At 38.8% G+C, this 14001-nt stretch overlaps 1 protein-coding gene across 1 annotated transcript in view; it reads right to left on the bottom strand.

Annotated features, from left to right (window-relative positions):
* Nucleotides 1-877: 877 nt before the first annotated feature.
* Nucleotides 878-14001, bottom strand: part of TG (thyroglobulin) — a 151776-nt gene continuing 138652 nt past the window's right edge. The window contains exons 47-49 of the mRNA XM_030964721.1: nt 6695-6835; nt 5720-5910; nt 878-990 (exon numbers count right to left, since the gene is read on the bottom strand). Of these exons, the coding sequence (XP_030820581.1) occupies nt 878-990; nt 5720-5910; nt 6695-6835 (445 nt within the window). The remainder of the gene's footprint in view (nt 991-5719; nt 5911-6694; nt 6836-14001) is intronic.

The following is a 14001-nucleotide window of genomic DNA, read 5'->3' as shown; positions in this document are numbered from 1 at the left end:
TTGTGTCCTACTGGGCAACCTTGATTTTACTTTTTGCAAGGTCTCATGGACATGTGTGTGATATACTGTCAACTGAAGGCTGTCTGTTGCCAAGTGATCCCAGCAATAAATTAACATCCTAATCCAAAATACCTTCAGAGCCATTAGAGGTATCCTATGATTTTCCTCATGCTTCCAAAACTATTGTGTATCTCACCTTGTTCTTTAAAAAGACAGATGTCCCAGGGATGGCATGATCTAAGCTTTAATGAACATATTCTTTGCATTATCTCTTCTGTCTACTCTGCCTTATCCAAATAGTCTTCAAATAATTTCACAGGGGATCATGAGTATAGCATGTGCATGACTTCATGTGAACACACACAATGCATACTCTTGATTCCCTTCTAAATTGCTCTTCCTTCTTATTTTAGACTTTAGTTTTCTCCAGAATGCCAAACCAGGCTCTGTCTCCTATCAGCAGCTTGTGATAGGATGAGTAATAAAAAAAGACAAGACAGATATGACATTTAACAAACCTGAGCCTCATCAATGAGGGGCTTCTGAGTCTTTTAATGTATGTCCTTTTCTGGCTGATGGTGCCTAGAATATGCTGGCATTTGTGTAGTTGCAAGAAATAAAGAACAAGTGTATTTGTTTTGGTTTTGCAGTTTTTATTGATTCTTTATTTTTTATCAAATTACAGTCTCTTTTGACTTAATACAATAGCTGTAGTGCTTATTTTGTGCCATATTAATAAATTTTCTTGAAAACTACTTTATTGAAAGGTCTAATGGACTTGTTGAGAAAGTTAACTAAAGGAAGTGTTCATCTGGTGTGAGATGGTTATGTGGATGCACAGTTGTGTGACAAAGCCACCTCACAGCCCTGTGATTCCCTATCTGCTGTAAGCCACCTCATCCCCCAGGGGCTGGCTCTCCAGGGAGGTAACTTCACTTGGAGTTTCACCAGAGCTGTTTTCTGCAGAGGGCTCTCCACCACTTGCACTTCCTGAAAGGACAACACAATTAAGATTAAAATAGGTGTCATATCATTGAGGCAGCAAGCTACAGGGTACACATTTTGTCAGTCACACCTAAAAACCCTTCATGCAGCTATAAATGTTCAGGAAACTGTTTTTTTTTTCAGCTGGCAATCCATTGCAAAATGCTTTAGAGTAATGGTAGATCACTTCATGGTAATTAAGTATTGTCCCTTAAATAACTGCCATTGGAATACATAATAGTTTTTTCTCCACTCATGAAAGGTTTTATTTTTCTATTATCTCCTGAAAATTCCTTGCCAGGTAGGAAGTGTGGGCAACATTAATTTTTTGTCTGTCTGTAATACAAAAAGCCCCAAACACCCACCTCCAACAAATCTTTTCTTTGTTATTTTTTACCTCCTATGATTTCAGTTTTCAACCCAATTTCACTGATGCAGTTGCCTCAACACAACCAAGTTCTGTCAAGAAAGTGCACTGAGGGTGTTTATTTAATGCCTCATAACCAGAGTCCTCTAATTGCTGCACAGATATCCCTCATACTAAAGGAATGTTTTCTATTTGAGATTTCCAAAAAAGAAGGTGTGACTAGAAAGGATAAAAGATGAATGCTAACAACAACATTCCTGATTCAGTTTTGATTCAAGTCTGAACTCTGAGCATTCTTACTTTGTTTGGACTCTCTTTTGGCTTACATGGCATCCCACAGCTCATGGAGAAGTCTCCATCTTTGCTACTGGCTGAATTTTCTACAGATAAAGTCCAACCTGGCTAAATTAGGCATGGAAAATATACCTAAAAGTCAAAATTTAGGCACATAAGTTAGGCAGACAAGATTTCAGTGTGAGACACTAAAGGTATTTCTTTCTCCCCAGCTGCAAGACAGCTCACAGAGGCACTTGCTCTAGGAGGATTGGTTCTGTTTAGATACCAGCTAGAGGAGTAAGAGATGCAGACTGGATCCAAATCCACCTGTTTAGGATGCAGTGAGAGGCCCCTCACAAAGGGACTCACTGTTAGGCACACACAGTCCACCACACTATGTAACAGGAATGTTAGCATCCAGACATCTGTCTGAATATATATGTAAACACTCTGGAGCTCCTGTTTTGAACTGTTTCTAACTGAATTTCAAGTTATTAACACATTCCCTGGAAAAAGCCATCCACAGCTCCTTTTTTCCACAATTGCCACTCTTGTTTCTCAGTTTGATGTTTCCCATGGAAACCGTCATAATTCAAAATATAAAGCACATCTTTGAAATGCAACCATGGGAGCTCCAAACCTCTTCAAGCACCATCACTTTCATAATTCCCCAAGCAAACTGCTCCTCAAAATGCCAACCTTACAAACTGGTCTCAAACAAAACTTCAAGAGATTGTTAGTTCATTGGCAGTGAAACAGATTCCAAGTTCTCTCCATAGTTTGTAAAGGCACTGCCAGCAAACATTATGATGAATCATTGCATTTATTACATGGATTTTTGAAAACTATCTTCAAATACAACAACATATATTCCAATTATGTGCCAGGGACAAATGATACATTCTGTCATTAAATATTTTGGTCTGATCACAAAACGAAACACAAACTTGGAAAATTTTTTTACTAGGTGGAAAGAAAATTACAGGTAACAGTTAAGATAAACAGCTTCTATATCCAGCAGTGAATAACCTAAAAGACATCTCAGATTCTTAATATGAGAGGTTTAATTACAGAAGCTGAAATTTATGAGTTTAGCTTAAACCACAGCAAGGAATACTTCTGTTTTCTGTTGGACAGAGATATTGAGCTTTGAGCCTTTAGTCATGCCTGATTTGACATTTCCAAGTCAAGACATTTCCCACAGCAGTATACAAAGGATTGAGAAATATTTTTAAAATGCCAGTTCCAGCTATATTTTATGATCATTGGTTTGTCCAGTTCTTCTCCATTTTATTGAAATATATTGGGGAGTTTTTTGCTTATAGATTCCAGATGGTGTATGAAGCTGGAAAAATATTGATTTTAAGGAAAAGATGAGATAAATAAAACAGGATTCATCACAGCTGGTTGAGATTGCATCATACTAGATCCTGTACACTTTTGTACTTAGATGTGAAGACTGGAATGTTTTGTTATCCACGCTTCTCGCTGGCACACTTGTAAATTCCATCTACTTGGCATGAAGGCACAAATTGCAACTCACAACAATCCAAGGACACTTTCATGAACATTTATAATTTTTGAAAGTCAGAAAAGTGTTAGATTGGATCTCAGGGTAGCTGGCAGACAAATAAATCCCCCTCAGGAAAGAGTACAGGGTACAACATACAAAGATGGTTTGCAGCATTGTTCTCTCAAATCTGGTGCTCAGCATATGCCAAGGTCCCTCAGGACAGCCTGACAGCACTCCAGGAGCAGAGGCTGGAAGAGCCAGGGAACAACAGAGGTGCAGGGCTTCAGTTCTGAAGGCAGGTACAGCAAAGTGGGTGCAAGGACACACATCAACAAGGTAAAAAAATAATGTATAGGGACTCAATTCCTGCAGAATCTAATTTTTGGGAGCCATGCAAGTGATGAACTTGTACTGGTAGACTGACACAGCTTTGGCATGAATTTCAGCACAACATCCTCTCAAAAATAAATTAAGCGTGTTCAGCCATCACCATCTGAGTTTTGTGCAGTCTTTCTAACTGAACTGATGAACATTATGAATCTTTTCTCATAAGGACCTGGGCTCAGATTGTTATCAAGAGACACACAAGTGTCTCTGTAAGTTACCATCCCAGGCTAAGGGGTCTGGAGCAGAGAAGGGTTTGATGTGATGTCTATTTAAATTGTATAAAAAAGTTTAGTATTCAAGAGAGAACAGATTAAGAATAACTATCAAAGCAAAGTGTCAAGCCCACATTTCTGTGAGATAGAATTTAGCTTGGAATTTAGCTTAGATGGAATTTAGAAATCAGCTTTGTAACTGCATTACCATGGTGCTGAGGCCAAGCAAATACTGCCTTAGAGATCCAGCTGGGTGTACTCAGCTCTGCTTGAAGATTAACATGTACTTTTGACATGTACTTTTTAAACATTTTCTTGACAATCCATACTCCATAAATTTCACACTCTATGGCTTATTTTCAAATATTTTACTCAACCTTGTGAACTCTTCAAGTATGTTTTTCTCTTGCTCCCTGTATTTTTATGTTTAACATGCAAGTATTTGGCTTCGGCTGTGGAGAAGAGCAGGATACTGAGCTAGACAGATCACTGGACTAACCCATACATGAATTTTGTGTTACTATGTCATTTTGGATAGTTTTAAATCTTGTCTATGTCAAAACCAATATGCCCTGGTGGATATTTTCCCACTTTTGGGGGAATTTCCATAGGTGCTAGGAACAGCCTCTGTCCGTGGTGCTTGGTCAGCAGTCACTCTACCAGAGCTGTGACTTCAGCCCAGTCTGGCATTACACAGCCACAGTGCTGTGAGATGATGTTCAAAAAGATTTAGGAGTTATTGCCAGGACTGTTTAAACCTCAGAATAAAGCTGTGAAAATTAGCAATATCTCAATAAGCACAAAGCCATTGAAGACATCAAAGTATCCCCTCTGACCCTGAAAGACATTGAGGGATACCAAGAAACTGATGAAAAGGCTGACAACAAAGGCTTGGCTCCACTTTGGAAGAAAGACCATGAGTAAAGATTGAGGTTGTCTATTGAATGAGAGAACTGATGCTCTGTGTTTGCATCAGAACCACCAGCTTGATGGTTCTGAGACATTCTAGTTTTGAGTCACCCAAACATCAGCCTCAGCCCATCCAAGGTCTTGTGTCAGGCACAGATAGCCTGGGTAGCTCAGTATCTTGGAAAGTACATTTTGTTCTCAGAAATTCAACAGCCCCCAAAGCAGAGCAAGCCTGAACTGTATTCACTGTGAAGATGAATCCTTAGGACATAAAAAACACATGCAAAACTTGCAGGCCTCCAAGAACAATTCAAAACATCTCTGCCTGCCAAAAAGGGATGGTTTGGTTTGGTTTGCTTGAGGCTATCCATATTTATTTACAAGATACACAGATATGAAGGGGAGTTTATTTACTAGAATAAATTCAGGACAGGCAGCAGATTGAAATCTAAGGAGAGTTGGTTTTACTGTCCTAAGCAGTAAGAAAAAATTGATGGGCTCTCATGGCTGCATTAAAATTTATGGCAAATATAAAAGGACACATGCGAGAGGCATATTCACCACAGCTATAAAAAAGTCGAATAAACTAATCTAGTGAGAAGTCAAAGCATGCAGGAACCATAGCAAGATATAAAGCCTGAGCTGCAATTTTACAGTGGATGGAAATTATTTGTGCTCCTCCTAATCCATAGGAGTCTCAGCATTCTCATGTTAGGTGTTCCCAGTATACAAAAGAGGCCTGTATACACAGCCTTCCAGTTTACCCAGAGCCTATATTATGACTGTAAACAGGAAGCAAGCTCTCTACATGGCTTTGTCACATCTTTTACCATCATAACAAGAATATTTCTCTAGCTAGTTAAACTCCAGAACAATTAAACTTTAATACACATTATCTGCTATAAAGTAAATTTTTTTAGTGTTACATTCTTAACTATATACCCTGGACATTGCAAGATGTTTAATTTGCAAAAAGTGCTTTTCCACAGTGACTTAACAGCACTATAGTCAGACAAAAACATTTAGCAGAGAATTTAGGGTTTATTTAATGTCAGAAAACACTCTTCTCACCTGTGGATGCTTTCAGCCTTCTGATATAATCAGACCAAAAGGAGCAGTCTGCTTTTTTAAGTCCTTTGAGAGTGGGCAAAGAAACAGTGAACTCCTTGTAGTTATCGCCACCATCACTTGACAGATACATCGGCCAGGCAGGCATCACCCCCAGCATCCTTCTCGAGAAACTGTGTGGGTAGTTTGGATTTCTAAGGGAGTGGGAGACATTATCATTAGAAAAGAATGACATGAACAATAAAATGATAAGAAGATTGGCTAGGTCAGGGAAATGTGTATCCAGTCCCTCTGACCAGCAGGGCTCAGATTCAGTCCAGATTGGTGAATCATTCATGGTGCCTCATCTGACAGTACCTTTTTAGTCTGGTTCACTTCCTAAACACAGGTACATAGAACCTGTATAGACACAGGCTTATGAACACCCTCAACAGCCCTCAATCCCAGCCCAACCCAAGACACTGGAAAAAGCACATTAAGTCAGTGTTCCCACCATTCCCACACTAGGTTTCCAAAGATACTCCTCATTCTCAAGCATGGCCACAGCACAGTAGAACAGAATAATGTTCACAGATTAATTGGTAAAGGGTGCCCTGAGTCTTCTTGTGCTTTCCCTTTTCTTATGGGGAAAAGAGATCTCTTAGCCAAGAAGTCTAAGAATTGGGGTTCTAGAACTAAGCTCTGGAGACAAGATCAAGGTCTTTGAAGCTTGCATATACTTTAGTAGGATTTGCAGCTAGTCAATGGAGATAAAATGTCTATTCCACTTAGCTAAGTCTCATACTCTAAACCTTTGGTGGCTGCTCTGGATGGTAACTTGGCCATGACTTTCCAACAGTGTGGACCAAATCCCACTGCAGGCTTTCAAACTGTAGAGGAAATGGAGAATGATTAAGTGAGGGCAGGGCCTGGACTGACGACACTCCTACTTCTCACCGTCTCCCCAGTCACAGCAATTCTTAAATGTCTCACACTTACCCAGAGTTTATGAAATTGGAGATATACTGCATAATTTGCAAGGAAAGGCCCTTTTCTTCATCAGTAAATTGTGCTTCATACTTCGGGTAAAAGGGTAGACCAAATGCATACTGAACATCCAGCAGGAACTCCTGACCTGAGCTAAACCAAATATTTGTAGAAAGATAATTAAAACCATCATTTATTTATTTGTGGAAGAAAGAGAAATAAATTACTTCAGAGAATAAAGCAATGTTGTAAATAATTAATGACCATTAATTAGAATGTGGTGAACTGTGGGACTTCTTCAATCCAAAACATAAATGAAGAGCAAGCAATAACAAGGAGAATTTTCCATTATGTTAGTGCAGGGTCTTTAACATTTGTTACAAAAAGAAATTGTGGAAGGCATTAGGGCACATTTTCTAAATTAACTGGGTGTATAAGGGAGAGTGATAGAGGGAGAAAGTCACTTGGCAATTCCTTAAATCCCTCTTAAGTTTTGGACAGATTTTCACTAAAATTAAATTCAGAAAGTGGAAGCAAGTGGTGACATGGATTCTGGCAGCCACAACGGAAGGTTAATTATGGCTCATTTCACAGACTTGGAATAAAATTCTGGCCTTTCTTAGCAGGAACTGGAGTTTTTCCATTGACTTCATTGTGGCCAGGATTCTGGATAAGAAAAGATGTAACAGGAGATGTTTATGAAGATTTCTCTTAGACATAGTTTTAATCTAATTTCTCTGCTGGCTGGGTGGTTTTGGTTCATACACTCTGTTCATCCCAATTTTTATATGGCAGACAAATCAAAATAGCTTGAAATAATCCCCTAGAAAAGATTTAAGAAAGAACAACTGCTGTGTAGTTCCACATAGTACTTGTAACTCATTATAAGGAATATTTCAACATTTCAGAGACAAGACTGGCCAGGTAAGACTTGCAGGACCTAATTGCAAAGATTTCAACATTGTCAAGTCCTGCAGAAAAACAGTGGCCAACTTCTACTAATAAAATTATAATTAAAGTATGTTCTACACATAGCTTTGAACCACAGCTCAGAGGGAGATATTTCTGGCCTGGTCCAATTGCATTTTCCATATCTCCACATTCGGACAACGGTCTTATTGACTTGGTTTAATACTGCATGAAGGCAGACAGCATCAGGGGACCTGGGACAAGGAACAGATGTCTGTGAGGGAAGAATAAACAAATCCCAGATCCACTCAACAACATTTCATCTGCAGTGGCATTTGTCAAAAGGTAGCACAACTCAAACTATTTTATCTTTGGACATGAAATGCAGCAGCACTGGTACTGCCTCCAATGGAACAAGGAGTGCTCCACCACCGTTACGGGCAGGTGGTCTAAAAGCAAGATGACTGCTTTACATTTTATGAGTGGTGACACCAAAGCCTCTATTTTGAAAAGCACACAGCCCTCTAAATGAAATACATCTTGGCTTGTGTTTTCCTTAGTCTTATCATAATACCTCAGTAATACTTTGCATCTGGAAAGTGAATTATTCACAGATTATTCACCAAAAAAATGTAGAACTGAAACAACATTAAAGCATATTTTTCTTCCCCAAATATTTATAGAAGGATTAAGCAAGATCATAGTTTAATAATTTTGCCTTAAAAATAATTTGCTTGGCCCAGTACATAACAGCAATTCTCATGTCAATATTGCAGCAAAGGTAAGATATATACTTACAGGCAATTTTCTTGGCAAAGAAGAGTCACTTTTGATTAGATTAGAGGACATGAAATTAGTTGAGGTGCAATGAAGAGACAAATCTACCATTTAGGGACTGCACAGCAGAGGTGAAATTAGCTGTGAAGCTAAAACAAGTAAGCTGGGACTGGGGGTTTCCCCCTAAATGAGATTTTGTTCTTAGCCCTCATGTTTCTAGAGGTGAAAACTGTTAAGGTCACAGTCCAGACTAATCTCATAAATAGAGAATTTATTTGATTTGGAATTATTTGTATGACTGTACTTGGTTTGATACAGAGACATAAAGTGGTACAAAACCCTACAATTTCACAATCTGCTTTCAATATTTCTGGTTGATGAGAAAGAAAACATGAGGATGGGAAAAAACCCTCTGAGGTTAGGAGGGAAAAGAGGCACATAAATAAATGGGCAGAAGAGAAGGAAAGACAACGGGGAAATATCTAGATGGTAGCTGGATGGGAAATATCAGGAGAATATTTCTGTCTCCTTCCTCAAACTCTGATCATAGAATCATAGAATCATAATCATAGAATCACAGAATCATAGAATAACAGAACCATAGAATGGTTTGGGTCAGAAGGGACCAGAGGGAAGTGAAAAATGCAAAAATTCAGAAATACCCAAACAAGGATTTTGGAGTCTTGTAGGAGCTCTGAACATACTTAAGGTAACACCAGGTAGTGACACTGTTTTCACTGGAAAAGTGGAGTGAGAGAAAAAAAGGTGAGACAAATAAGTATTTATAGCTTTGCTGTTGGACACTGCCAGCTCTGAAGGGAGGTTTTTATTTCCTGAGCTGCTCCAAACTGCACTCCCAAGCATGTGCTCAACAGCAGCAGCTCTAAATGGGGATATGAAGGCCCCACAGCCCTGCTGGACTTCAGAGGACAACTTGACAAAAGGGAGGACTGCAGAGACAAGGGCAAAAGGAGTCTTTAAGGAAACCAAATAGCAACTAACTTCCCTACAGAAGTTCCTTTTCAAGGAACAGATCTATTATTTTAAAGACAGCAGTGAATGTAATTATGTGTAAGGATGAAATCTTGGCTTTGGTGACTTTACAGGACTAGTACTTTGTGCAAAGGTGGCTCTTCAGATCTTCTCTGCATAGCTTTGCTTTTTAAGATGGCAATATTTTTCATATTCACAGCTCTTTTTATTTGGCAGACCAGTAAATTAAGCCATGGGGAGGACAGAAGCCAGATCCTACAACTTTGTTCACACTGAGTTCTCCATGGGGAATTTTTACCTCACCTCAGAAGTGAAGTGCTGCTGGAGTCCAGTTTACAGAAAAATGGTAAAATCAGAAACTTTGTGATATTCATAACCAATGATTTAACAGCAGACCCTGAAATATCATTTGCTGGGAATTTTTATTATCCAGTGCCAAGCCATTTAATTGAGAAGGTATAGGTTCTGAGAAAATTTTCCTTAAACCTAAGATGGATTTTCCATTTAAATTTCCACGTAGGAAAGACAGAAAGATATTACTTAGCCACCAGATACTCCACTTTTCTCTCTGCAGAGCTGTGGCTACTTTCACACACAAAGGACAGCTTCAAAAGGGAAGATTAAAAGAAGAGTAGATCAGAATTTAGAACAAAACCAGCCCAGTTATAGTTGATTTTGTTTAAATTCTGGTTCCAAATCAAACAGAGCATGGATATAAGCCCCCATGTCCAAGAGCTGAAACTAAAATTTTTATCACAAGGTTTTGGCACAGAAAAAAAAAAAAACACCAGAAAAAAAAAAAAAAAAACAAAAACAAACAAAAAAAACAAACCAAGCCAAATCAACAACTAGCAAAAAATACCAGACCAAAAAAAAAAAAACCCAAACCAAAGTGCCTCACCACCACCACCCCAATTCAGAAATCCTCAAAAACTTTGTTTGCAAAATGGAATTGTCATTACTGGCAATCCATAATCAGGGCAGTCAGAACAGAATATGATCTGGCAGACTACCATGCTATGTTAGGACTGAATACACAACTCAGAGTTAGGGCAGCAGGGACCTCACAGTGTGATCCATAGTAAATTAGGACATAGATCTTATTTTGAACCTTGTCCTCGTTCTAGGTCTGGCTAATTATTTCATACTGGAAACTCATTTTGATGATTAATGACTTACTCTAGCCTAATATTTCTCCTTTTCCTTTCATTTAAAAATACTCCTTACTCTCTGTTCCAACTAATATCAATTAATCTCAAAGCATTTTGAGTCATAGCTTCTATTCTTAGTTGCCTTAATGTAGATTTTGGTTCTTTTTTATACCTACACACACAGACAGAAGCCAATGTAAATTAGCTCAAAATTCTAATGATATCCTATATGATACCAAAACATCGAACTTCCCACTGCTATTCAATCATTTAAATTTTAAAATAACAAGATAGATATAACTAGCTAGAGTTCAGCCAGAATTACCAGTGATCATCTGAGAAATGCAGAAGAAACATTGTGCTCAAACTCATGTCAGTCACCAAGTAAAGCAGATGTTGGCAATCTGTGACAGATTGCTGAGATAATAAAACCATTTGTCCTTTAATGTAAACTTTTGTGAGCATAACTGCTCCTTCTAACAATTCTGTGAAAGATTTTGTGTCAGAGAAGAGATCATGGCTTTCAGTTCCCAGCCTCACAATCAAGGCCCTGTTCTGTATCCCATTTGCAAGGACATGCCTATCACTAGGAACGTAAAAATCCCTACCTCTTCAGTGTCACTTGGCTTTGCTGAGAACAGGTTATTCAACTCACTTTGCTGAGTGAGTTGAACAGCACAGGTGAAACTCAGACTCAAAGGTTGCTCATAAATCTCCTGCTGATTTGAGCTGAAATAGGATTTCATAACAACTCTGTCCCAGGAGAAGAGGATATGATTTACATAAAATGTTCCACTGCCTGTGTGCTCTTCTGCCCCCATTCTGGCTTTTATTTTCAGCAAATGCATTTAAAAATATTTTGGTAAGGATTATTGGAAATATTAAATGTGCTGAAATGGGCAATTAAAATTGCACCCATCTGCATTATCTTCACATTAATACCAGCAGATCTTTGCAGAGTATATCTGCATATCCAGTATCCTGAACAGGCATTGTCTCATCCATGTCATGGGAGAGGAGCAGCCTACCAACCCTGCACTTTTCTTGGACTGAAATGTTCATTTGTATGCCAAGCAAATATAATTTTAAAAATTATATAAAGCCACACATTTTTTGAAAGGAAATGGTAAGTGATTGCAGGGAGGAAAAAATAATCAAAGGATAGCTGGATATTTATAGAAATTCAGTGAGCCAATATGAGGCCTGGTGTGACCTCAGCAGTTCTAGGGATGCATTTGGCTCATGTGTCTCCTCTCATCGTGAACTCCTGCCAAACAAATGGGGGAAAGGATGTGAAAAACAGATGAACATTTTGCTTTCTTCTTTTCAGGAAAATCAGGACATATGGAAAAAACTTAACTCCTAACAGGATTAAACTGCCAAGTTTATCCACCTTTGTACCAAAAAAGCCCTATAGATACATGTGATTTTCAAAAGTATTCTAGAGTTTGCTGTGTCTTTTCCACTTGAATTACTCCCAACACACACAATGTTCCACTTTGCATTATAGCTGTGCCAATTAAAGAAAATAAAATTGAAATAGCAGACAGTAAATTCAAGAGCCTGAAAACTCACACTAATTGGAAAAAAAAATCATAGATCATAAGGCAGGAAGAAAGAAAGCACTTTTATCAACTTGTCAGAACTCCTAAAGAACATAGATTGTACAAATCTGTCAGAGAATTACTGTATTTAAGATCTAGTAATAGGCCTGCTGACACTTGATTGGACTTTTGGGAGACAGAAATTCATGTGTTTGTTCAGTATGGCTACTCTTAAGTGGAAAGAATGGATGAATTTCCAGAAAAAGGTGGTGGGTACACCTAAAGACTCCAGAGCACCAAGGAGAACATGGTGCTTAACATGCACTAACTGTGCTTATCTTGTAGATTACATTTGATAGGAACTGCCACTGCAGCACATGGAGCTCCAAAATTGCTTTGTCCTTTCCTGAGTCTTTCGGCTGAATTTTGGTTCATTTAAAGATGTTTTCTGCTTTTCCTGAGCTGGCTACTTTGCCTTTGCATATTTATTGCTGATTTTCAAGATGTGGAAAATCTACTGAATTGCAAAGGCCTCTAAACTATTTCACAGGAAGAAAAAACAAATTGTCCAGACCCCAAGCCTTTAAAGCAGAGAAACTCTGCAAAGAGTTGAGAATGGGATGATGTGGCTGTATCAGTTGGACAGTGTTTTCATAGCTGCAGCTGGCACAAAGCAATGGATAAGGCCAAAGGAATGAGAGGCACTTCCAAAACAACTTTTAGGGGATGACTGGGAGTAGACACTGGGATATAGAGCACAATGACAAGCTGTTGTTGCAGCAAGTGGACACAGGCAATTGTGGTGCTTGCCCAGCTATGGAGCAGCATGCATTTTGTCACCACCCCACTGGTAATTTATCTGCCTTCTGTTTTTAGATCATTTATTTGAAGCCCAGAGGCAATCTCCTGTCTGCCTGCACAGCACCCAGTTTAGACTCTGTCCCCAACCTGTGGGGTGTTGGTACTCACATCATCTCACATGGGAGAGCATCAAGTGGACAGCAAGTGGTGGATGGATTAAAGGACAGGGATTTGATATAATTGTTGTGAAATGGAAGGAGTAGAAAAATCTCCTTTAATTAAAGAGATATTAAGTACAGCCAGAATTCCTGCTGCATCCATAAAAAACAGAAACCAAGAATACTTCACATAGTTGAATGGCTTCATACACAAACATTTTTTGTTTTATCAGTCAGGAGTTCTCACCTTCAGTTACAGGAATCTTAAGAAGTGTCACCTAAACCCAGCCAACTATGTGATCCTTGGCACACAGCAAACTTTTAACAACTCACACTAATGTACCCCAGAGTGCATGGCCAGGAGGTAAAGACAGCCCCAACAAAAAGGACTCAAAAAAGGCAGCAGCTCATTAACCTTGAGTGAATATGTCCCATGCAAAATGAAGAAAAGCTTTAATGATGATTATTATGGTCATGTTAATGACTACAAGATAAAGCCTCATTAAGTGTCAGTTTGATGCTTTTCCATCCTGCTGCTGCTGATGATCAGCCCCCCTCAGTGGGCAGAGCACTGAATTTTAACCACCATCTTTAAGACAGAACATTTAGCACCACAATGTGACTTGGAAACCGTACTGACATGGTAAGAGGCGCCTCTTCAATATAATACACAAAAATCAGCCAGAAACCTCTTGAAGAGTTAACAAGGCAAATCTTTGTACAGTTAATAATGCTATCCTTGTCAAAACATACTTCTCCTATCACATATTTCTTTACCATACCTAAAGCAATCCTCCAGTTCTCCCCACTAATCCCAGGCAGTGCTGAGCAGTCACATTCCTCCTACATTGTTTAGAATAAATGTTTACTCCAAGGCCTAAGTGTTCTCAAAGAGAGAGTGAGAAAATGGCAGCTGGGTCATGTGTATGGCCACAGATTATTAATGTGGGAGTTGGCTCCTCATTCAAATGGGAACTGAAGACTAA

This window comes from Camarhynchus parvulus, chromosome 2 (genome assembly GCF_901933205.1).
Source record: "Camarhynchus parvulus chromosome 2, STF_HiC, whole genome shotgun sequence".
NCBI lineage: Eukaryota > Metazoa > Chordata > Aves > Passeriformes > Thraupidae > Camarhynchus > Camarhynchus parvulus.
Note: the sequence above shows the minus strand (reverse complement) of the source record. Positions and strands in the feature narration are given on the sequence as shown.